The sequence below is a fragment of the Gadus morhua genome, chromosome 21, assembly GCF_902167405.1.
Source record: "Gadus morhua chromosome 21, gadMor3.0, whole genome shotgun sequence".
In the NCBI taxonomy this organism is placed as follows: domain Eukaryota; kingdom Metazoa; phylum Chordata; class Actinopteri; order Gadiformes; family Gadidae; genus Gadus; species Gadus morhua.
The window spans coordinates 13,451,439-13,475,971 of NC_044068.1; the positions used below are offsets into that span (position 1 = coordinate 13,451,439).

General features: G+C 44.3%; 1 protein-coding gene across 1 annotated transcript; it reads right to left on the bottom strand.

Moving 5' to 3' along the window:
* Positions 1-661: 661 nt before the first annotated feature.
* scara3 (scavenger receptor class A, member 3) lies at positions 662-22,424 on the bottom strand. Its single transcript, XM_030345597.1, has 12 exons — positions 22,058-22,424; positions 13,439-13,474; positions 13,191-13,235; positions 11,954-12,073; positions 8,784-8,864; positions 7,994-8,109; positions 7,586-7,830; positions 6,176-6,395; positions 3,560-3,648; positions 3,205-3,397; positions 2,691-2,868; positions 662-2,377 (listed from the first exon to the last, which is right to left on the bottom strand). Exons 1-12 carry the CDS (start codon positions 22,062-22,064, stop codon positions 1,914-1,916), a joined length of 1,794 nt encoding a protein of 597 aa, XP_030201457.1. The 5' UTR covers positions 22,065-22,424; the 3' UTR covers positions 662-1,913.
* Between the last annotated feature and the right edge of the window lie 2,109 nt (positions 22,425-24,533).

A 24,533-nucleotide genomic window follows, 5' to 3' on the forward strand; every position in this document is an offset into this window, starting at 1 on the left:
GTCATAGGACACGCCTTAGCGAGCAACACCTTGAGTCTGGTGCCGCTTGCTGCTGTCGCTTAGGACTTTTTGTGCAAGTTTAATTATGTGTTTAATTCCTTTTTAAGAAAGGCCACCTCCTGCGCCTTAAAAGCCACACACATTGGGCTGGCTGACACAGCTTGAGTTAAACGGCGACGCCCCGCTCTCGACCAATGACGCAGAGCCTTCACGGAGAAGCCTTCACTGTTCACTCCATTAAGGTTTGGCGGTATCCAAACCAAAATGTGCATCATCATTTGCCCTACATTGTGTTTCGTGACCAATAATATCTCCCTACAGATTTTCAGGATTCCGTTAATAGAACAAGGATCCATTGTTTGATTTCGAAAATATTGATTTTGTATTCCTCTCTTAGACAACGATTTAAATTTTAATAGGATATGACTTTATATTGCTGCAAACCAGCCCTGCAAATCACAGATCAGAGACTTTTAAACAACTGCACATTTGACCACTGAATTCCCTCCGAGTTAATGAGGACTGAAACCTCAACTATTGTAAAGGGTCGGACTGGCATGTGTTTTGAATCCCCTCTTCAGATATACTTTGCATATCTGAGCCAGCCCCAGGAAAATGACCAGCTAGATGACAATAGCTTTCTGTGTCAATAGACCATAAGGACCATGTTAAATGTATTTATTGTGTTCCACGCAAACCAGTCGCATTTCATGATTACAATCCTTATTTTTTTACTGGGATCCATATACTTTCATCATGAGTAAGAAATGCTAATGTACCTTCTAATTAGGGAAAACAAAAAACTATCATGTCATCTTAGATAACGGTATGCACTTTTCTCGTCTTTGTCATACTCCTACCACCGTTTGCAACAGAGCAAGAACTATTCGTACATTTATTTTGTCCAACAGCACAAAGCGTCACTTTCAGTATTAATCAAATTGGTATCACCAAAAGACATCTAGGCAGTGTAAAATTCCAATACTTTGGACCTAGTGCGAATTCAGAGTGCCCGCTCTGAAGTTATTTATCAAGAAGAAATTATTGAATGATTCAAACACCAGTAAAGTGCCATTGTCCCCCAAAAATGTATGTATATACATCTGTGTTAAAACAACCTTTTGCCCCTGTGGTAATAGGCTATCATTGCACAGGTACAATTACAACTCTATAAAACACAATTCTGTTGTTTCACTTGGGATGATACATTTTGGAAGTAAAATAATTTGCATAAAAACAATGTGAATAAAGGCTGTAGAATATCGTCTTTCTGGCTGATGACGGCTAATGCTATAATATAAAGCTTTGTTTTGATAAGAACAATGATTTAGATTCTATGACAAAAACTGAATTTATAGTAATCCATCTTGTAGTCCACCCGATATTGAAGTGACCCTCTACTTCCTTCCTCTTTCGTTGTTGTCCTTACCTTGTTCTACACAGCTTGGGTCCTGACATTTATGGGAAAAGCTGCATTGAATTTTGAATATGATCCCTTACTTCCATGCTCAACCTCGTGAGTTTACAAGTCTTTCCCTGCAAGAGGAAGCCTGAACCTACAAAGTCAGACAACCAGTCACTCTAGATGCGGCAGAAACTGAGATTTCTTAGGTTACACGTCTGCTCTCTGTTTGTCTTGCCTTTGGAATCCTCAAAAGATTAACGGATGAATATGGAAGAGAAACTATCATCTTGAGGCTTTCACTGTCTGTATCCAAAACACTTCTCCAAGCCCCGGTCCTTCGCAGACACTGGAAGACACCTCAGATTTCCAAATGGCCAACATCCGTAAAATGATTGTCTCGTCACAAAGTTCCAACAAGATGTTCTTCAACACAACCGTGGATCTGTGTTCTCTTACTCGTTCACTCAGGTTCTTTGTCTTTCTCTCTATTCTGTTGAACACCGTGTACCTAATGTCTTTTGGATTCGGCCCGTCCCGTGCTCCTCTTGGTGAGTTCTTTAACGGCACATGGTGTACCCGGGTTTCCAACTGTTCCTGGGTATCCTGGTATTCCTCTGGGCCCAGGAATGCCGTGAATCCCAGGAAGACCTACCTCCCCCTGGATACCTGAGGGCCCGTTGAGGCCAGGCAAACCATCTTTCCCGGGGATCCCCACGTCACCCTGAGCTCCCTTGTCGCCACGGATTCCTGCCTGACCAAAGGAGCCCTTGATGCCTTTTAATCCCGGCACACCTTTCAAACCGCTTGGACCCGGTTCACCCTGGCCTCCCCTGGGACCCACCGAGCCCTTCTCTCCGAGGCCCCCGCGGCCTCCTATGGGCCCCGGATCACCCTTGAGTCCCATCCGCCCTGTCAGACCTTTGAGCCCCGTCTCTCCACGGTTCCCCTTGCTCCCTGGTGGCCCCTGAGGTCCTGCAGAGATGGAGAGTAAGTGATGAAGGGAAAGTCCAAAGGGGGGCATTTAAATTCTCAAGATCCAGGACTTCTATGCAAAACATGTATTGGACACGTCACAATCATCGCTGTGACCAGATCTGTATAAGTCCTGCTTAAGCAAAGTCTCTTCCTAGGTGAAAGTCCTTGAGAACTACAGCCATCTCTCAAGTCAATTTACATTATAAGGACAATTTACAATGAGTGATTTACAAAAGAAAAGGGTCTTTTAGGATGTAAGATACATATAAAGTTAGCCTAATGACTGCTAGTGGAGAGCGTTTAAAGCTACCTTTGAGTATGGTGATGTTCTTGATGATCTGTGTGTGGTGCGTGTCCACCAACTTCATCTCCTCCATCACCATGGTGAGGTTCCTCACGTCCATGAACACACGCACCCTCAGCAACATGTTCTGTTCCCTCAGCGTCTCCGCAAAGTCCAGCAGCAGCAGCACCGTATCATTCAAGTTCTTTAGAAGAACCGGTTGGGCGTCGAGGGTAGAAGAAGAAAAGGTAAAGAAGGTAGAGATATGACGACCACATTAGGATAAAGAATGTCAGGCCAAAATCGTAATCTTACATTTGAAATATAAATAACTACATTTAATGAAAATACATTTTGTAAGGGGTCTTTCAAGTCTTTCTTTAACTTTAAAATCGAAGTATTTGTTTTAAGAAAGAGTTTTGAACACACATTCCCTTTAGCACGATTCCCCTCCTATGAAGACAAGGCAGGTTAGCATGTAACGGTATCATTATAATATCATCTGCACATCATTACAGCATTAGAGTATAAGGACAGCAACCTGCAGATCTTCCGAGTGGCTTCTGAGGCGGCTCTGGCAAGAGGAGCTCTCGATGTTGATGTACTTGTACATGCTCTGGACGTGGCTGACTGTGGCGTTGATGCTGGAGGAGATGGTGTCGATCTCCATATCGATGGAGTTAAGGCGTCCGTCCAGCGTGGAGAAGCGCTCGCCTGTGCGGTTCTCGTAGTATCTGGTGATTTGAAGGAATCATACTTTGAGGCTTCCATAGATCGGGTTCTGATGCACCAGTTTGTCCTGGTCCAGCTCATCTGGGTCCTCCTGTGTGGTCAATTATTTTCCTGTATAGCTCAGTGGGGTTGGATGCAATTGTGGATACATGCATGGTTCTAACCTGGAATGGTACTGGAGGTCATGCATGTTTTCCTCGTGTTCATCCATGAAGGAGGTCACATTGTCCAGCTGCATCTGCAGGTTCATGACCTGGAGCGAAAGAAATACATTCCCATTTCTTTTAATTTCAACTCGCACTACATAACTATTGGACACAAGCAATAATGAAAAAATACGATAACAGAATGTGCTACTTTTTAGAGAGCATTGGGATTGTGCTATCGTTCAACATATATTGATCAAATTGCTTATTAGACATCACCTCATAGCAAATCTCAACAGAGCTTAAAGTTAGTTTCTTTATTGTCCCCAAGGGGATAATTGTTTTCACACAGTCAAGTCAAGTTGGTTTCAGGGTAGCATATGTGGCAGGTTGAGCTATACCTCTGGCCGATCTCGGGGTATGATTTGCTGAGCCATGGCCATCCTGATGAGGGGGGAGGACTTTATTTTAATATAAGGTCGGTGGACGTCATCGGGAGGGATATTGGTGCGTTCGAGTATTCTCTGCGAACCGACTCGGATCTCGGATCTGATGCCACGCCCACACTTCAAGCGTTTTATTATTTCGCTCGGTCGTTGGAGGAAAACATGGACGCCACCCGGAAAGCTGATGTCGCGGTAGCATTGGCAGAGGACCAGGCGATCCAATATAAGTAGGCTATAGGCCATAGTCAAGTCAAGACAAGTTTATTTATATAGAACATTTAAAACAACAGTAGTTGACCAAAGTGCTGTACACAAATACAATATATTTGTGTACATAGGCAGAGATACGGACGCAGTAAGGTATTGCAGTAATACGAGTGATTGAAATTACCATTTAAACCACCAAAGTGGTCCAAGCACAATGAAAACAGTTCATACTTCAAGTCACAATGGGCGCAGCCATCTTGAATTCTGTCTCGGAATTTCGCACGAGTTCAACCGAGATGGCGAGATCGCCGTCCGAGGAAAAGGGGCGTGTTTGTGCGTGTCTCTAGGCAACGTCCTCGGACCTCCGAGACGGATGGATATTAAAACGCACCATATGTCCTACCCGTTGTTTTGCTTCCGGGACGTCCATTACTCGGTGGCGTAGGCTGGAAGTTGGCTGCTTCGCATAGCGTTGCTTACAAATTAGGTGCTGGTTTGGGATCACCTGCAGGTAGGCTGCTATTAATTTACTATTCTCGTCAGTCAACATGTGTAAACCAAAAGCTATCTCTTCTCCGGTTGTGCCGTTAGCCGTAGATGAGATGCGACTTCGCTCTCCATGACCGGCTGTTCCAAACGGAGGCATTCATCGGCCATGCCTTGAACTGGATCGTGGCCAATTACCCCGACGTCACTGCTGTTCTGTTTCGCCACAAATTCAGTCTCACATGCATGACGACCTTCATGCGCATTTCATTGTTTTCTTTGTTTTATGTTGTTTGGCGTCGCAGCACCAGGAATCTTTAAGCTATTCATGATGGAGTCCTTAAGGAATATGGCAAGTGATGGAAGGTCCAGGTGCCTAAAATCGATTCTAAAAACGCACAGCTTTCTCGACCCAGATACTCAGAAGAAGATACGAAAAGTCAGTTTCGCACCAGAAATGGATGTTCTTGTATTCACAACAAACTATTGTTTCACGGGTCCCAAGCCCTCTACAAGACCTAGTAAGTGGACTAGGGAGATTGTCCCTGCAGTCTCTTTCCCCTTCAAGCCCTAGAAGGGGAGTGTGGCTTGGGGAGGGGCTGGAGTCCTGGAGGGCCCTGAACAAAACCTCAAACGTTAGAACGAGGAGAGGACCCGTGACAAGAAGTCGGAGAAGAGATAGCTTTTAGTTTACACACGTTGATTGACGAGAATACTAAATTAATAGCAGCCTACCTCCAGGTGATCCCAAACCAGCACCTAATTTGTTAACAACGCTATGCGAAGCAGCCAACTTCCAGCCTACGCCACCGAGTAATGGACGCCCCGGAAGCAAAACAACGGGTCCCTCCCGATCCCTCCCGATGACGTCCACCGACCTTATATTAAAATAAAGTCTGACCCCCTAATCAGGATGGCCATGGCTCAGCCAATCCTACCCCGAGACCGGCCAGAGGCATAGCTCAACCTGCCACACATACATTTGAAAAGACACATCACAGTGTAGCAACACTGTGAGGCAGACAGATAACAAATAAACTATTAAATAAACACATATACAACAGATAACAGATAAACCCTCTTCCCACATTTATCACAGAAAAACATGTAGACAGAAATAAGCATGACATTGACAATATACAGCGATGAAAGCTTTACATATTTTTGTTCAGTGCTATGATAGCTGAGGGGACAAAACTTCATACCTGCGGCCAGATGGGAGTAAATCACAGAATGACATAAAGGTGACATAATATACCACCAGCTGTGAGGGTGTCACTAGGCGGGCTAATCCATCTAGGTAGACACGCCCACTTCTGATGTCAGAAGAGACAGATTTTCAAAACGGCTTGTGACGGCTAATCACACTCACACCTGGGGGTATAATGTGTCACCTTTAAAGAAAAACACTGATAAGCACACATGTACCCATCGCATATCGTTCTGCAGCCTCGTATCAGCGCCGACTGACCCGTCAGCCCTGTCCTACACACACCTGCAGAGTGAGGTCGTGCACCATCTCAGAGGACATGCTGATCTTCTGGTGCGTGGCCACCACGCCGCTCTGGATGCTGCGCACCGTCTGCGTGGTGGCGCTGGCGTTGGACTTAAGGATGGTCAGGGAGCGGCTGTAGTTCTGCCAGTCCGTGTTGACCTTCTGGAGGATCAGCGTCTCCTCGTCAGCCCGTCTCTGGAGGGTGTCCATCCACAAGGTGCTAAGAGGGGGGAAAAGCAGTCCAATCAGTTTCTCGAGTTGTGTTCTTGAAGCAGGCTTGCATGGAGGAATTAGCCTTGATCAAAAGCACTGTATGACTTTGATGACGTGTTTGTTTACATGGGATGAAATGCTGAGTGAAATGTTGGGGTTTTAACTTCCCAAACCCTTGGGGCTTGGGGTTAAAACAGCACACACAAGTTAGAAAGAATCATGATTCCTATTAGCTCTTGCTGTAGAATGGGATTTAGCAGTCTTTGACACTAATGTTAAACCGCTGACACACAGCACGGAAAGTGGAGAGAAGAGAGTTCAACCACGATCAAAGAAACGGAAAGGGCTCACTTAGTGACTTCAACATCGTGTTTCCGATTTCAAAATAAATCTTTGAAGTCTGAGTCAAAACACAGCATTTCACTACTAAATCAATTTCCAACAAGTCTGGAGGACAGCTGTGCAATTTTTCCGATAGGAATAGTGGTCCCTTTACTTCTTATGAGACTGGCTTTATGTACTGAGTGTGTCTGCCCTTTAGTGAATCCACCAAAAATAGCATTTCTGAGGCAATGATTTTTGGGGAAATTATTGCCTCAGACAGTGCAGGTTGGAAACTTTTCCAGCAACGGCAATACCTGTGGACTATTCTGAGCCATGACACATTTGCACCTTATAGCCCATCATGTAATTAATGTGCACGTTGTTTTATGGGACAACACTGCGGCTCTGGAGCAGTGGCCTCTGCATTTATGGCCTTGTTGACATCTGCCCATTATTTATATAATCTTGTTATCGCTTTCCTAATAATGTAACTTAGAAATATAGAAACTTAGAGACATTTATTCTGAGCCGAGATATTTGCTGAAGTAATGTCAAGTGAGAACAAAACAAGGGGAGATGTGTGAGGCTGTGTGTGTGCAGTGAGTGGCTGTGGTATTTGCTAAATTGCAGATGTAATTTAACACTTCTTGGCACTATAAAACTGCATTCCAACATTTGTTAATAAACTGAATCCAGATCAACCAGAGAGCGTTAGAGGTCACATACTTCGGTTCTAACGATAACCCAGCGACAATCCAAACGGATTTGGAGAACTTCACTTCTTGTTAAGAGGCTTTACGGCGCCAATACCCAAAAGTAGTACCACAAATAAACAACCTGTGACAAACCACAAAGCTCCATAGTCCGTCTCACCTGTGTCCCACGGTGGTGTTGACCTGCTGCACGGTGGCTTTGAGGTCGTACTGGTCCTGGGTCAGCGATTTCATCCGGTCGTCCGTCTCCTCGATCACGTCCTTCCAGCCGTGCAGCTGCTCCACGTATCTCTCGAGCGTTTGGTTGAGGATTCTCACCGATATGGTGTGGTCCCGCATGTCATTGGTCAGTCGGCTGCTGGCTTTCTTCATGGTGGTTTGCGTCTGGAATGCCTGCTCCATTATCTGTAGTATGGGGGAAGGGGAATGATCCGTCAACATCAAGAGAAGTCTAACTACGAATGCACTGACCAGCGATTATCAATGGAGCTTTTAATTTGAAGGCCTCATTTAAGAAATCGTCACATGAATATAGTAGTGATAGTGACCCATGCGGGCCCAGCCATACCTTATTCTGTTCAATGAGAGTTTGCTGGAACTGCTCAAACTCCCGCTTCATGCGGTTGATCTCCTCGTTGGACCCAACGTCCAGGCAGCCTGAGCAGTTGGGAGCAGAGCCCAGATCTGTGTGAGAGATGGAAGGAGAGGTCAGCCCAACATCTCCATCCACTACAACACGGTTGGGGTAGGATAGTGTGTCGAGTTTAAGGGGGGTTTGAAAGGTTTTGGAGACCAACCCCCATGTGGGCAGTCTAGGTGGGTCGCCACCTTTGAGTAAGATGCCTAACCAGTAACTGCGCATTTATGACATCTAGCTGGAAACTGTTCAATGGACGTCCTTTGAGATGAAAGCATCTGCTGAAGACTCAACAGGTAAAAAGTATTCAGGTTGACCTGAGAAACCAAAAAATGTATATTGTCTCTTTGTCATATTTTTTACCATCTCAAGATTTTTACAACTTTGAAAGAGACCATGGAGAAGCCTTCCAGATGCCTATGCCTCATAAACTATTTAGAGATGTAATAGATCCTTTTATTCAACGCAACTTACAGTGAATTCAGATTCATACCTTTAAGGAGAAGAAAGAGCATCATGGTCAAGGATGCCTACAGGTGATTCTGCAGACATTGGTAATCTAACCTAGAATTAACTAATGTTGGTTCTAAATGGAGACAAACATTATGAGACTGTTCCATCCTCTTCTTAGAGCAAACAAAAGCCTGTTCTATTATTTTTATCTTTTCTTCCAGAAACACTCACGCAAACACACACACTCACACACCACCTCCTATCTCACCGTCAATTCCCTGCTGGGCCTTGGCAATCTTCTTGTGGTAGATGGACTCCTCCTCTGACAGACTTGCAACCTTACGGAAAGCTGGAAAATATTTGAAAAGAGAATTTGAACGGTGTTATATTTTCCGAAAAGCAAGGTACAGTTAGATTCTTTCATCCGTAAGAAGTAGAGTTTAAACTAGATTAAAAGACAAAATGATCAAAGCGCAAACAGGAAGTCCTTGATAATTTGAGCAAACAAGCACATCAGGTTCCTATTAGCAAGGGAGAAAACCAAAACATGACATGACGATTTAGCCAGATGGGCCAATTCGCTCTCAAAGGAATTTCCCAAGAGAACAACAACAACTTAGGCCTAAGCATATGTTGTTGTTGTGTTTTAAAGTGAATGTTATTATGCATGCATTTTGAAAAGTGTCCGCATGGGTTTCAATGTAAAAAATGGGAATTTGGGTAATAATGAAAGCCATGGATCAGATCAGAATTGACTATGTATGTATCTACATACATGTTTATATATTTGTTTGTGTGTGTGTGTGTGTGTGTGTGTGTGTGTGTGTGTGTGTGTGTGTGTGTGTGTGTGTGTGTGTGTGTGTGTGTGTGTGTGTGTGTGTGTGTGTGTGCGTGCGTGCGTGCGTGCGTGCGTGTGTGTGTGTGTGTGTTCCTGTATGTGAGAAACACATGTTGTGTGTGTGTGTGTGTGTGTGTGTGTGTGTGTGTGTGAGAGTGCTTGAGTGCGATACTTGGGCAGAATAGCTGGATAATTGTGTTTCCATTGTACTTCCTTACTGTGCATACCTCCTGTAGCAGTGCATTAGCTCTCTTTGGCACTGATGATAACCATCCCTACCCCAGCCTAGGCCAGGCTTATTATACTCTTCTCTTAGTCATACTCAAATTAAAACAAATCAAAAGCTGACCGATAGCAAAAGTTTCCCCTAAAAGGCTTGTCTTCTAAATTGAAGTATTTATGAACATCTTATCCATTTTAAATTAACTTGATAAAAATCTTTTTGCATTTATGCATTTCCGTGTGCTCCGTTAGTTTCACAAAACTGTCAGTTGAGTCCAAGGTGTGGTCTGTTAAGTTCTGGGGATTGTTTACTACATTGGGCTGGTATGGTAGGGCAGAGCTCTGTTTCAGCTTCAAAACACATTAGTCCTTAGTATGACAGTATACATGATTGCTCGCCTGCCTTTGCACAACCGCACAAAAACATCAAGGTTAATGTGTATATTTGTCTATGTATGTTTCCATAGGTTCGCCTGTCTTTGCCTGTATGCTATGCATGTGTGTATTGTGTAGTGTGTTGGACATGCAGTGTAATGCATGTAAGTTCAAACTGCACTGTTTTCAAGAAATTCACCATTTCCATGGATGTGAAAAGAAGCTGTTCCCACCAAACCGTTACAAAATATAATAAACAATATTGTGACACACCTGCTTACTATTTCAACAGTCTAAATGATTGCTAAACAATAACTAGTATCCAGTTTCAAAAACACGATGGATGTGATTTACATTGTTATTTCCAGCTGCACTTCATGAAGTTGGGGTTGAAAACATTTTTCTCAAATTCCCAAATCCGTTGTGCCATCTTTTGTCTTTCCTTTCCTTCTTCGTAGCTAGATGCCCACTTTGATGCGATTTGAAAAGTGTGTGGGTTTCAATGTCAAACAATGGGAATTTGGGTAATAATGATAGCCGTTTTGGTTTGCATGGATCAGAATTTACTATGTATGTATCTACATCAGTGGAGGCTTCTCCATTGAGGAGAGGGAGGAAGATCCTCCCTAACATTGTTGAGAATAAAACATTTAGATTGCCCCGACTATTGTAATGAATTAATGCCCTTAAATATGACTACTTTATTGCCTTTGAATATATAATGTTCGTTTCCCTGGGTAAAGGGACATTAGCACCCCCTATCGCCTATTGACAATTACTTCAGGGAGGAACGTCCTCCCTCCGCCGCCGTCCACTCCCATTCATTTTCCCGAAAGTACTGGCGGCCGGTGGATAACATGGGTTTCAATGGAAGAGAGGAGGAAAATCCTCCTCTGAGTGGGTGGGACCTTAAGGGGTCTGATTCGCGCAAAAATCTATCCGTCTGCGCTATGAACCAATAAGCAGGATCCCTGGATGTTGAGCAGTGTTGCCAGATTGGTCCGATTTCCCACCCAATTGGGCTACTTTTAACCATGTTAGGCTGGAAAAATTATCATTGGGCGGGAAATCTGCCCAATCTGGCAACGCTGTCGATAACAAACCCGGTCTGCATTGCCGCGGTGCTCAGTCTGAGAGACGCAGAGTAAGTGAAATCTGCGATAGCGAGATCCTAAATGCACAATGGAAACATTGGAAACGGAGGACATTGTTAACGTCTTATTACAAAAACCATTCCATTCATTCAGAAAGAGGTAGACCACTTCCCAAAATCAAGGTCATCAGAAGTAATGGCAACGTCAGTGTTGTGAGTGCTACATGGTTTGCTAGGTACGCATGACTTACTGGTAGCATTACAAGCAATTGTAACTGAAAATAAACATAGCTAAATAACTTCAGTCAGTGAGGGCAAAAATAGGCCCAATAATAGGCCCAGATTTTTTTATTTACTTTTACAAATCAATAGTAGGCCTGATTTGACTAATATGCTTTGCATCCTTTCCTTCTCAAATTACAGTGATGCCACTGGTGGCTTTGTATACATTTTGTTCACATAACTCCCTCCCTGCTATTTTGTAGTTCACCAAAACACCCTGAAACAACTTGAGTCTCACATTCTTATGCCACCATACACCAACAGTGCAAGCAGGCCAATGGCAGGCCAATTCCTTCCTCCCTCACTTTAAAAACCAACAGCCGCCACTGATCTACATATATATATTTGTGTGTGTGTGTGTGTGTGTGTGTGTGTGTGTGTGTGTGTGTGTGTGTGTGTGTGTGTGTGTGTGTGTGTGTGTGTGCGTGCGCGCGCGCGTGCGTGCGTGCGTGCGTGTGTGTCCGCAGCAGACGTTGATGCCTACTTTGATACACCAATGCCTACCATATGTCTTTATAAAGCCAAAAGGACCCCAGCTATAACTAGTACACACCTTGACACCTCTTTGGTCTTATACATAGAAGTGAATCACCCCTGGCTCCCACTATGAAATGATAACTGGACTCACCCAGAGAGGCTAAAATCGCCACGGCGATGATGAGGAGTGCAATAATTCCGTACAGAACTTTGACCGCCAACTGGAGGGAATGTGTCTGCTGGCACTTAACACATCCGCCCCGGCCACGACCTAAAAGGGATCGTACGGATGATAATAATAATGGTTATGATCATTACAATATATCGAAAATTAAACATTGTCATGGCACATGTTACGTTATACGGTAATATTACCACAGTGTATGCATAGCGTTAGCCTTAAGTCCGGAGTCGCTAGTTCCCACAATGCCAATCTGCTATCCTTGCATATAGCATTTCACGGCTGCGAAAACGATATCCATGGCGCTCACTCACCCTTCCAACATTAATATCCTTTCCTACCAGACGCAGAGCAGACACGCACAGATCTCTATAGTCATAAAGATTTCCTGTGTTGATATTGAATCATTGGATTATTAATATGGTTATTTCATTGTATTTCACTTTCAGAAAACTGGGTGTGGATATATATATATATATATATATATATATATATATATAACCGAGTATAAACCTGTTTATTTAACTTAAATACACACCCAATTGCCATATGTGTTTCCAGCTCCTATTCATCAATGAAATGGATGCATGCGATTCACTTTAGAGACACTGGCCCTAGTGGTGCTATCGGATTACATAGGGGCCAGATATGCACTTCTACACTCTTATACACTGCATTGTTCCCACCAGGACTCGTAACGTCAGGGGCCTGCCATGGTTGAGCTATGCAGCATGTCTTGGATTGAGAGCGGCTGGGGGTGGAGGTGTGGGGGGGGGGCTAACTGTGGAACAATGCAACTCTGGCAAAGTGCCACAGCAGATGTTGAACTCGCGTCGTTGCTAAGCTGTCACGGTGGTTGAGGCACGGAGAGAGAGATGCATGTAGGGGAACGCACACACAAACACATACACAAACACACACACACATCAGTCACTCACACACACTGTACTGCAAAGACACACACACACACACGTACATACACACATGATATTGCACAGACACACACACATACACACACATGGTCATGCACACACAAACACACAAGCATTTAAACACACACACATGGTGTCACACACAAACAAAGAAATTTGTGCGTGTGTGTGTGTGTGTGTGTGTGTGTGTGTGTGTGTGTGTGTGTGTGTGTGTGTGTGTGTGTGTGTGTGTGTGTGTGTGTGTGTGTGTGTGCGCGCGTGCGTGTGAAATTCACCTCGAAATGGAGGCATCTCCTCTTCTTCTCCAGTGAGATCCTCCTCTGAAAGACAAGATGTCAAATAAACATAAATCTTCAGCTTAGCATTGCAGTCCTATCATCGTGAGCATTGAATGTTGTTATATTTTCTATTTTCATCATTATCACATTAATGCTTTTCTTTTCTATTCAAGTGTTTAAACCATATTAATCTACGGTAGATTATAAAGTAGTTATATTAAAGAACAAATGTGCTTGATTGTTACCTTTAAAGAGTTGGTTCTCATAGCCACCGTAGTTTTCTGTCAGAGAGATAGAGAGGGGGGGGGGGGGGTCAGTGATTTGAAAGCTGAAACTACTGCTTTTTTGTTTGTTTGTACGTTTATCAGTTATTTTTTGGCTTACTCGGTCAGCCCTATAAGGAGCCTTTACAAGTCCTCACACACCATGCCACACAGTCCAACACGACACAGCATGGTAGCAACGCAATGCAACATCACACGACACAACACATATTGCCTCTGTTTAAGCATACACTGGCTGAAAGGAGACTTAAAGGACGAGCACAGCTCTGAGATCATACTTGACTGTCGTTTTGTAGAAAAACGATTAAGTGTGACTTGAATAAATGGTGACTAATCGACCGTTCACCGTTGTTATCGAGTTTTATAGTGGTCCCATAGGGGAACACATTCTGACAGCTGTGGTTAGCTTTGTGCGCTGTGTGTGTTTGTGTGTATGCAGGCGTGTGTGTGAACTTGTGTACGTGCAGCGCTTGTGTACGCGGGGCTTGTGTGTGTGTGTGTCCATGCAAATTGTGTTGAAGGTTACCGGAAAGCTGGTTTCTGTGCAATTTTGCAGTGTTTAAGTTGCGTGGATGGTTGTTTGCAAGTGTGCATAATATCATCCTATGGAGGAGTTTATCATCAGGCTTAACCAAATGTGGTCAGGGAGAGAGAGACTTCTCCTTGCCAAGTTGCATACCATTATCAGCTTTGCAGTGACTGTATGAGTTTCAATCAATTCACAACTGTTAGTTGTTTAGTTTTTATCTTTTCGAGACCTTTTTCTTGCCATAGAAAACAACCACAGAGGCCTGTTGGAACTGCCTTACATGATTTGTTTCTGATTGAACGGGACAGAATAGTTCCAACGTCCTCGGGGTGCTTGTTACACAACTCAATGCAGAAAAAACATTGCCTCTGTCCATGTCAATGCTAGCTTTCCTCCACAGATGACAACTGATTGCTGGTTGTTTACCAATGACCCTTGGCTGACACCGTAGCTTGTAAAATTGCTCTCTCAGATACAATCTCTTCTTTGATTCAAGCCTGTGGCTGTGTGTTAATCTCAACGGGAAAGACTCAATCTTACCATTGTGAGGGTAAACACAGAAGTAATGGGATGGGGGGCAATTTGATTTCTTCCCTGAAACCACTGTAAACATTCCCTAATGCCATTTATGTAATTCAAAACAAGAAGTCACTAGGCCAAAAAGCCTATGAGATTCATGTCATCGCAGAGTAAACACCAAAAGACCAGCAGTGTTGACAATGTATTGATAAATTATTAATTCTTGTTGTTAGGCCTGCTATGATGCCCAGTGAAAACATGAAGCAATGGGTTCTGGTTTTAAACATCGAAAGCATATATGGCAATGTGAATAATTGTTTTGTGGTGTTGCTATTCCCTAACATGTGGATAAAATGGGTTAGATGGGGTGGATATTTTAGGAAGGCTTTATTTATTTTTCTGTCATCATATGTATACCAAGACATATGTAAGGAAGCACTAGCCCCATGCTTCAGGCTAAGAGCCTTTTGCTGATTTAATTTGAATGCGTTGTATAAGTAGAGAGAGAAGAGAAATTCCACACATTTTAGCCTTGAATCCGTTTTCGGTGCTTATTTTTTCAAGAAGAGAGGAAATGGACGAGAAGATGTAGGTGACCTATTTGATTCAGCAGAGCAAATGTAACGGATGTGAACATATGATCTTTCCTGAAATAGCGCATTATAAAGGCTGGCGTTTTGTTAAAATAATTTTAAACATTATCATGATGTTCTAGGGATAGGTCTCACAAGGATGTCCACTCAGGTTTCCTCATGCATGCATTTACAGTGACCCCACCTATTTAAACAGCGCCACCCCTCCTCTGTTCTTCCACTGACCTGAGTTTTCCTTGGGTCTTGTTTTTGCATATGGTTTGGCTTCATTTGCGGCGCTCCCACTCAGTTATTTATATTATATCTTGTCAGTTATTTTTATTATAGCTGCAGAGTTGGACTTCCAAGAAGTAAGCTCTAGCCCCTAGTGAAATAATCTCTATACACTATTCTTTTAATTATGGGTCTCACCCGTGCACACCTCGAAGTGCTGAGATTGTCATGGCATCTTATGCTTTGACCGAGTTTCAGTTTAAAATATGTGCATCATAGTGTGCACCAAGGTGTGGAACGTGGCGAAAAAATGACAAGTCATTTTGCAAGCTATTAGTGAGTGAAATGCTCTGTGAGAATATGTGTTTCGAGTTCCCTCATTTAGACGTAAGACCATTTAGATTTTAAAACCACTCCCGGCTAATACCTGCGAGAGGACGTTTGTTTTAGTTTTGCTCCTTCGCTCATTTCTGGTCGCTCTCCCGCTTTTTTGAACTCATGTATCTTCCGAGCAGTAGCTCTAACTTATTTACTGTATATGTTTCAACCACATTCTTTGGAGGTTGTTGCAATCCGACTCTGTTTGACCACGTCTGAGTGCAGTATATGGTTGGATGAAAGGTTTGTAATGGGGTTGTGGTGGAAGCTGTTTGTTGTCGGGGGATTATACGCACCCCAGGGAACCACAGTTCAGTGCTTGGGAAGATAGATCTAACAAAAACCAAGTCACGTACAATTTTCTAAATTAAGCATAGACTGTATATTTGTGTTGGCATTTGACCAGCATCAGAATGAAGCGGGGAGGGAAAGAGAGAGTCAGAGTCTGAGACAGAGATGGAGACAGAGAGAAAACGCACTCATAAACAGCCAATCTGATCCAGTAATTAAATCCATTGTGAAAGCACCAACCGCTTCAACCTATTGGCTTTCTCCTTTGGCATAAACATTCAAACTACCATCTCGTTGTCGTAATTTGTTTCACAATGAGTAGCAGTAGTGAAACAAGGCAGATGCCAAATTAATAGATGTTTTTGGGAATTAGATCAGAGTGTGGATCCTGTTTGACTTTCATTTGGTAATTCAATGTTTATCTAGGGAATTGAGAAAGCCTGATTGGGGTTTTCCTTCACTTCCGACGGCAGTTCTTGTAATAACACGAGGCTCGGTTTACTTCTAAAACAAACTGGGAATAGGTTTCTTCCTTTTCTTCAGACTGTGGACTGTCTTGTGTGACACTGTCAAGGATACAAGTCAAAATAGCCCATCGGTAAGAGTTAGAAATTGCAGGGTAAAACTCGCCTTTCACCTGGTCTCGGGGGGGAAAAGTGCATCATCGTTTTTATTGCCTTGCATGAAACGTGGATTTCGGATTTAAGTAATGTAGACTGCTGAGTTCTGGAAAAGAAACACTGTCGTCAGATCTTTAAATATGTGATGTTTTTTTTTGTGTCTGGCCAGTGTCTTTCCATCAAATGCTATCCACACAGGTGCCTTACCAAGGAAACCGAGTTCATTGAATCTAAATAAAATAACATTTTCAAGACTAAGTTCATTCAGTGGGAAAGAAGAATCTGGGCAGAAAATGCAAGTCACGCGGACGACTTAATGCACAACATGTTTTGTATGATTGGTTGTATCACATTAAAGCTATCTATTCTTAATGGAAAGCTTTACATGCCCTGACGCTGAACATGCCCTCGTCGAGATTTAAAAATGACAGGTACTCCGTACCTCCAAACCAAAGTTAGGAGGAAGGAAAACCTTGACAGCCAGGCAGAAGTGTTGTAATATCATGGTGCCATTGAGCACTCATGATATTACAGCAGCATAGAAGATTGGTCATTTCATGGTGCCACTGAGCAGCCATGGTTGTGCTTGCAGGCTGTTGGAATCAGCCAAGAATAAGCCTTTGCACTGCTTCCAAAATCTCTATTAAGGAATAGAAGTACACATTGGATATTACCTAATGTTTACTCCATATTCACCCAAAGACCAGCCGGGTATGTCGGGAGTTCGGGACAAGACAAAACAAACTGGAACTTTTTTTGAGCTTGTTTGTGTGTGTATGTGAGTGTTCATGCTTGTGTGCGTTGGTTTATGTGTCATTACGTAGACATGCTTGTGTGTGTGTGTGTGTGTGTGTGTGTGTGTGTGTGTGTGTGTGTGTGTGTGTGTGTGTGTGTGTGTGTGTGTGTGTGTGTGTGTGTGTGTGTGTGTGTGTGCTTGTGCGCATGGTTGCATGTGTGTGTGCATTTGTGCGTGCGTGTGTGTGTGTGCCTGCGCGTGCGTGCATGATTGGCTACGTAGACGTCTACTCCAGATGTTGTACAGTGGGCCAGCCAGCCCACCTATCCAAACATGAGCACCGCTCAAGCACACGCGCTGCTAGGACAGAACACACCGGGCTGGAGCAACAGTGAAGTTACAGGTTACTACAGGAGTTATTCTCTCCACTCTAAACATATGATATTGGCTGTAACCTGTTCCATGGGTTACACCTTGGAACAGGAAGGTGTAACCCAGGCAAGTGTTCACAAACACTGAATCGTGGTTGCTGCTTGGCTTCTTTGTTGATAATTAAGTTTTTTCTTACTCTTTTGGTGTGAGGGGGTGGGGCCATGGTTGGCGGGGGGGGGGTTCATAACATGTGAACCGGAACTGTGATTGAGGGCTTTACAAATACACTGTACTTGACTTGATCAGAAACATAAATATCATGAAAGTAAACAAAGGAACAAACCATGTATGGTTCTAGATATCGAGCCTTTTATATTTAAGCAATAGATCACGCCAGGCTGTGGTATGTGCTCATTATACCACTGTTAAGGGGCGTTGTCCGGCCCCGACGCGCAGCGGAGGGCCGGCGACCCCCTTCATAGTGGTATAATGAGCACATGCCACTGACTGAAGTGATCTATTGCTTTTATACAACGGTTACTGTTATGGCGAAACGAAAGTCATAGACACACTACATTTAAAAAGAAACAAAGAAAGTCAAAGTAGCCGTTTTGTTAAAGAATACAAAAAAGTAGTCCCTCCTGGCTGCCGCTATGCATCGACGGTCGCTATGCAACACACTTTAGCGTCCCTCTGAGAGAAGGCTCCGATAGAGCGGTTCGCCGGCAATTTATCCTATGGAGCAGTTCACTCGCCGTGTGCCTAAGCTTTCGTTAGTCTCTCCATCGCCTTGCTCACTCCCGGAGTAACAACATTTGCACCCTCTCCATCATCCAACACATGTTTTACTTTGTAACTGTTTCTACTTCCAGGCGCGGAGTGATATGCAAACCTTCACAAAATAATCGGGCGTCATAGCAGTTATGTATATGCTCATTATACAACAGTTGGGAACCAATCAGATTGCTGGATTTAGGTCCCCCGTTGTATAAATCCTGTTGCCCCATCCTAAGCGTAATTCAAATGAACAGACAGAACAATGGTTATTGGCTGAATGTATCCCTCATACCTCCTGTATTCTTTACAAATTATATTGAGTTAACTCCAAACATGCACACTAATACACTTTCAGCCTTCATGTAAAGTATTTGGCACCATGTTGGGCATTTTTTAAACAAGCTCACGTTCAGGGACGCGGGAAGTGGGGGTGCTTAGGGTGCTGCAGCACCCCCCTGGCGGTCCCCGGCTGTAACTGCAAGTGAGAACGTTTTCTGAACAAATCAATATTTTTTTTTTTAGAGTAGAATTGTATCATACAACATGATTTTTCATGAAATTATTGACATCCACCCTTTTTGTTATATTTATCATATTAGCATTTCATTTTATTTAGGACATTGTCTGTGTAGGTTGACGTAGGCTATGACGCAGAACGCAGAACAATGCTATGTGCGCGACGGGAAAATTCGAAATGTCAAGCTTGTTACAAGAGCAATGTGTCACAGAAAATAAGTATTTTCCAATTTTTTTGGCCCCAAGAAGGCAAAACTTCGCGATCAAAACACCAGCCGGACATCCAATTCCCTGCATTCCGTATGTAATCTGTCCATAGCTGAATATGGTACTATGCTGATTTTACATAAGCATGTTGGTGTTCAACATCTGTTGTAGTGCAAAACATTCTAAAACTGGTGTAAAATGTTGCTGGCCATATTGATAGACGCGTTGAATGTTATCGTTTTGATTCTGGAACCAATCCCGCACGTAAACTGGTTGCCAAAAAAAGAGCAAAGACGGACGGTTCACTTGACGGAGAAATCGTCACTTTCCTCATATCAGACAACTCGTAACTCTGGATGAAAATGAAGGCTTTCTTTTACTGTCACTTTCCTTTGTAAACCTTTAGAAATAACCTCCCGAATCCTTGTTATAAAGCTGTGTATAATCCCGGACCGCAACAGCTTGTCGGCATGTTGTTAGTGTGTGAAATTCAGCACAGTATCAGCCGAGTTGTCTCTAATTTCCACATTGTTTACTTGCTAACGTTTGTGAATAACAGTGGCTAGTTGGCAGAGTTAGTCTTTTTACACACCAGAAGAGTGTTCATCAGAGCGGAGCCCTGAATGTGACTTCACTCTTCATCTTGTCTCTGTAAACATTGGATGTTGCGCAGCATTTATTATGACGTCATTATATAAACTCTCTCTCAGCACCCCCCACTCGGACTGACTTCCCGCGTCCCTGCTCACGTTCCACCATAAACATCAAGATTAATTTCAAACCACAAAAACTCAAAAAGATGCTTCAACGCTGTTCTCCCATTCACTGCTAACCTGGGCTCGAGTTAATCACGCCTTCTAACTCGAAAAACCTACTTAAACAAACCCAACCTTTGAAGCGAAAACAGAGTTCAGCCATTACGGGCCTCTGAGCTAGAGATCAGTGTTTAAATTCTTGACCGCGACTCGCAAAAAAACTAATCTGGCTTTCCCCAGACCTCTGTCAACATCCCCCTGGATCAGATCGATCAGATCGTCCGGCCGGAATGCTGTGGTCTGCTCCTTCGCATTAAAACGGTAAACGCGTGGAATTTGTTAAGTCCCGAGTCTGTACTTTGTCGGCGCTTTCGGGGAGAAGCAGTTACAAGGGAATGTCCTTTTATTGTGGTTCTGGGGCAGTGAAACCGGAGATGTTCAGTGGCACGGTTTCAGAAATTCTGCGCGGGTTTCTTGGGGCCTAAACAGCGCCAGGCAGACTGGTGGAGAGACAGAGAAGCCCGGCCGGTTGGGGTTTACAGCTCCGTGAGACCTAAGGGCGTGTTCGCCGGTCTCAAACGTTCAGTGTTTACTCTGGAACTCACATGGGTTTTTGTTGAAAGAGGAGCTAGTTGGATGAAGAAAAAAACTATTTAGCGCCAGTGTTTGCCATCTCACGATAGCATGGACTTCCCCGTCCAGGCAAAAGTGCAGAGTTAGAAATGTGCGATGGTGTCAGTCACACAAGGTTACTTTCTTAAAGTGTGTGTGTGGTTGTGGCTACGTACACTCGCGTGTGTGCTCTCAATTTCTCAATTGGTTTTCATCCCATTACACACACAAGTGCGCACACACACACACACACACACACACACACACACACACACACACCAGCACATCCGCACACACAAATTAACAAACACAGACAGACACACACACACACACACACAAAAGCAAAGACCACATTAACTGCTATCATCAGCGGCGTTCAACATCAATGAGCGCACATAAACAAAGCTTACGTTAGCTGACCCAGTGCCAGGTGTGTGTTGGTCTCCACTGGGGCCGTTTCACTAAATATGTCAACACATTCTACCACCTTCCGGAGCATATGGGCCGCGTGCTTCAATCGCCTCCCCCGTTCACACTCCTTAGACCACCCCCGTTTCCACTCCATGTTTCTCTGTAGGCTGCTCTCTCTCCACCCCCCCCCCCCCCTCCACACACACACACACACACAAACACATACTGCCATATCTTACACTGTATGGCCATGTTCTTTATTTGTTTTACAGTCTCATTCGTATTTTCTATCTCCCTCTCTGTCTCTCACACACACACACACACACACACCCACAGACACAGACACACACACACACACACACACACACACACACACACACACACACACACACACATCTGGGTTGCTGGCAGCTCATGTTTCGTGCCATGTTGTGAATCAGCACAAATGGAAGATGTTCTTTCACACACGCAACCCTTTAAAGTGGGAACGGGCAGAAGAAGAAAATAACTACGACCGCCACAAACCCCCTGGATGTCTGGCACCCTGCCGGGCCCCTCAGAGCTACACACACTCACACACACATTCTCACACACACACACACACACACACACATTCTCACACACACACACACACACACACACACACACACACACACACACACACATAACACACAGACACCTCCCCCCCCCCCACACACACACACACACACACATCGCACACACACAGACTAAAGCTGACTGGGTTCTGGTTTGGCATCCAAGAGCAACACTCCTGCACTTTCTTCAGGCTCCTGTGGCTTCAGCCAGGCTTTTAGAAAAGTACCTGTCTGCACTTTTGGTGGCCCCTCACACACAAGTGCAACGGCCCACGTCTGTGTTCACATACAGAAGGCCAACATGTTCACGCTCCCTTAGCATCCAACAAAAATAATCATCAACATTAATTATTTTCTTCTTTTTGGGCAGCCTCTCACCGTTATGATCTAATTTCAAGTTCAGCCACAGACTTCTCAACGACGAACACAGCGACCACAACATCAAAAAGTGTTACCTTTCATTGTGTCTGCTTCTTGTCCACGCTGCCGTATCCACCTGAACTCAGGTCAGCTGATGAAAGCTGGCTGTTGGTGGTGGTGGTGGTGGTGGCGGTAACTCTCTCTCACTGTCCAATAGGAACACGTGTGCAGCACAGGAGAGTCCCCAGTGTCACTACTCCTCAGAACCAGCTGCCACCATAGGCTTGCTCGTTTCCCCGGTATGGAGACAATGATCCAGAGAGAGAGAGTGGGAGAGAGAGCCGATGAGGAAGAAGAAGAATGCTTTATCCTGGAATGAGAGGAGCACCACACTCAGCCAGAGGAGCTCTCTGACCGATGGCTGCCCTACACTCACCTCCCCCCACCACCACCACCAACACCCCCAACGCCCCCCCCTCAACAACACACACACCCCCTTTCTCCTCCTGGACTTTTAGGGAAGCGGTTCTCTCGTCATAGGCGACATGTACATATGATATCCGTGCAGTCGGTTGACGGCGTCGGGTCCACCTGGTCGGAATTCTGCTGATGCGGAAAAAAAGTTTTCTGGGGGGCTTTGCTCTCCTGAAGCTACAGATGGTTGGTCGATTGCTGCATGAGGCTTCCACCCTGTAGTTCACTGTTTTCTCTGCTGCTCCCTGTGTCCTGAGTTAAGTCTTTAGTAAGTGTGTGTCGGCTGTGTGTGTCTGTGTGTCTCTGAGTCTCTTGCGTTTCAACACATCCAAGCTTTCCCCTGCAGAGGTCGAGGAAACCAAACCCCTGGACTGAAGGGGAAAAAACCCACATGTGGCGCAGGAGTCAGCAAGAGTGGGACGGAGAGAGAGAGGGACGGAGAGAGAGAGAGAGAGAGAGAGAGAGAGAGAGAGAGAGAGAGAGAGAGAGAGAGAGAGAGAGAGAGAGAGAGAGAGAGAGAGAGAGAGAGAGAGAGAGAGAGAGAGAGAGAGAGAGAGAGAGAGAGAGAGAGAGGGAGTATTTGGTGGAAAGAGAGAGAAGGAGAGAGAGCAAAGAGGGAGAGAGAGAGAGATGGAGGAGACAAAGAAATAATGAAAAGAGGGAGTGGCAAAAGGCAGAGGAGGCAAACAGAAAAAAGGCATGAGAGAGAGCCAGAGTGAGGGAGGGAGGGAGCAGGGAGGGTCAGTGTCCATGTGTTTTGTTTAAAACTTGGTTTTTGTGGCCGAGGCTAATGGCTAACAAATGTTTGAACGAAGGCAACGGAGCACCTTGAATATCTGTGTCCTTGGCGCTGGGAGACAGGGAAATAGTTTGTGTGTACCAGTGTGTGTGTGTGTGTGTGTGTGTGTGTGTGTGTGTACCAGTGTGTGTGTACCAGTGTGTGTGTGTGTGTGTACCAGTGTGTGTGTGTGTGTGTGTGTGTGTGTGTGTACCAGTGTGTGTGTGTACCTGTGTGTGTGTGTGTGCGTGTGTGTTTGTCTGTACCAGTGTGTGTGAGTGTGTGAGTGTGTGCATGTGTGCGTGTGTTTGTGCCTCTTCATGCCTGCTTGTGTCTTTGACACAATGCCACAATGCCTGCTTGACGTATTGTGTGAAAGGTTTTCCTTCCGCTTGTATAGTTTCTTGGATCTCACATATGCCAATTGGATTCCCGTTGTCCCTGAAACGTAACAATAAACATTGAAAGTCAACCCATGCTCATTGTCTGCATTCAAATTCCCTGTCGAATGCTAAATGCCTTTGTACATTAAAAGATTACTGTTTGTGTCTGCAAACACAAACACACACAGGAGTTTAGAAATAGAAACACACACTTGCTGCAGGCATAACATAAAACCCAAACTACAAGAACACTGAAATAGTAAAACAATAGCTTTGTTACTGTCATCTATGCTCTATCAACCATTGTTCCTGTTTTGACAATTAAGCACCAATTTTAGCTTCTGCAAATCATTTTTGGGTTTGAGTGAGTGTGCATTTGCTGTGTGTGTGCACACGCAAATGCAAATACACACACACACATGCATGCACGCACACACACACACACACACACACACACACACACACACACACAAGCACACAAAAGCACTTACAAACATACAATTCCAATTATGTTCAATCACATTGAACATAACATCAGAGTGATGTTGGAAAAAAAATCAACCTCAAAACGATGGCACGCTGTGCCCCATGTAGGTCCACCTGTTAAAATCTATTCAAAGCCCCATTACTCTTTGTTTCACGGTTAAGTTTGCAAAACATTTGGTTGCGTGTGTGCTTGGGCCTGTGTGTGAGACACTTTTTGAACAGATCACATGCAGTCCTGTTATTCAAGGGGTAAAAACAAGGACATGAAGGACAAGAAATGTGTTATTTTTCCGGGAACATCTTCTGAACCGTGAATGTGTTTCTCTTCCTCTGAAGTACATTCCAGCTCCAGCTTCCAGATCCAGATCCCAGTTTCCTGACCTGGCCTGAAGAAGTGCACTCTGGTATTTGAAGTGAAGTAGGATCCAATTGCGACAAGCAGAATTATAA

Excerpts from the sequence above, each read along its gene's own strand:
- scara3 (XM_030345597.1), bottom strand. Across the intron at positions 8,865-11,953 it reads GGCGATTTTAGCCTCTCTGG|CTTTCCGTAAGGTTGCAAGT; the intron begins GTGAGTCCAGTT and ends AATATTTTCCAG. Across the intron at positions 6,396-7,585 it reads AACACCACCGTGGGACACAG|CACCTTGTGGATGGACACCC; the intron begins GTGAGACGGACT and ends CCCCCCTCTTAG.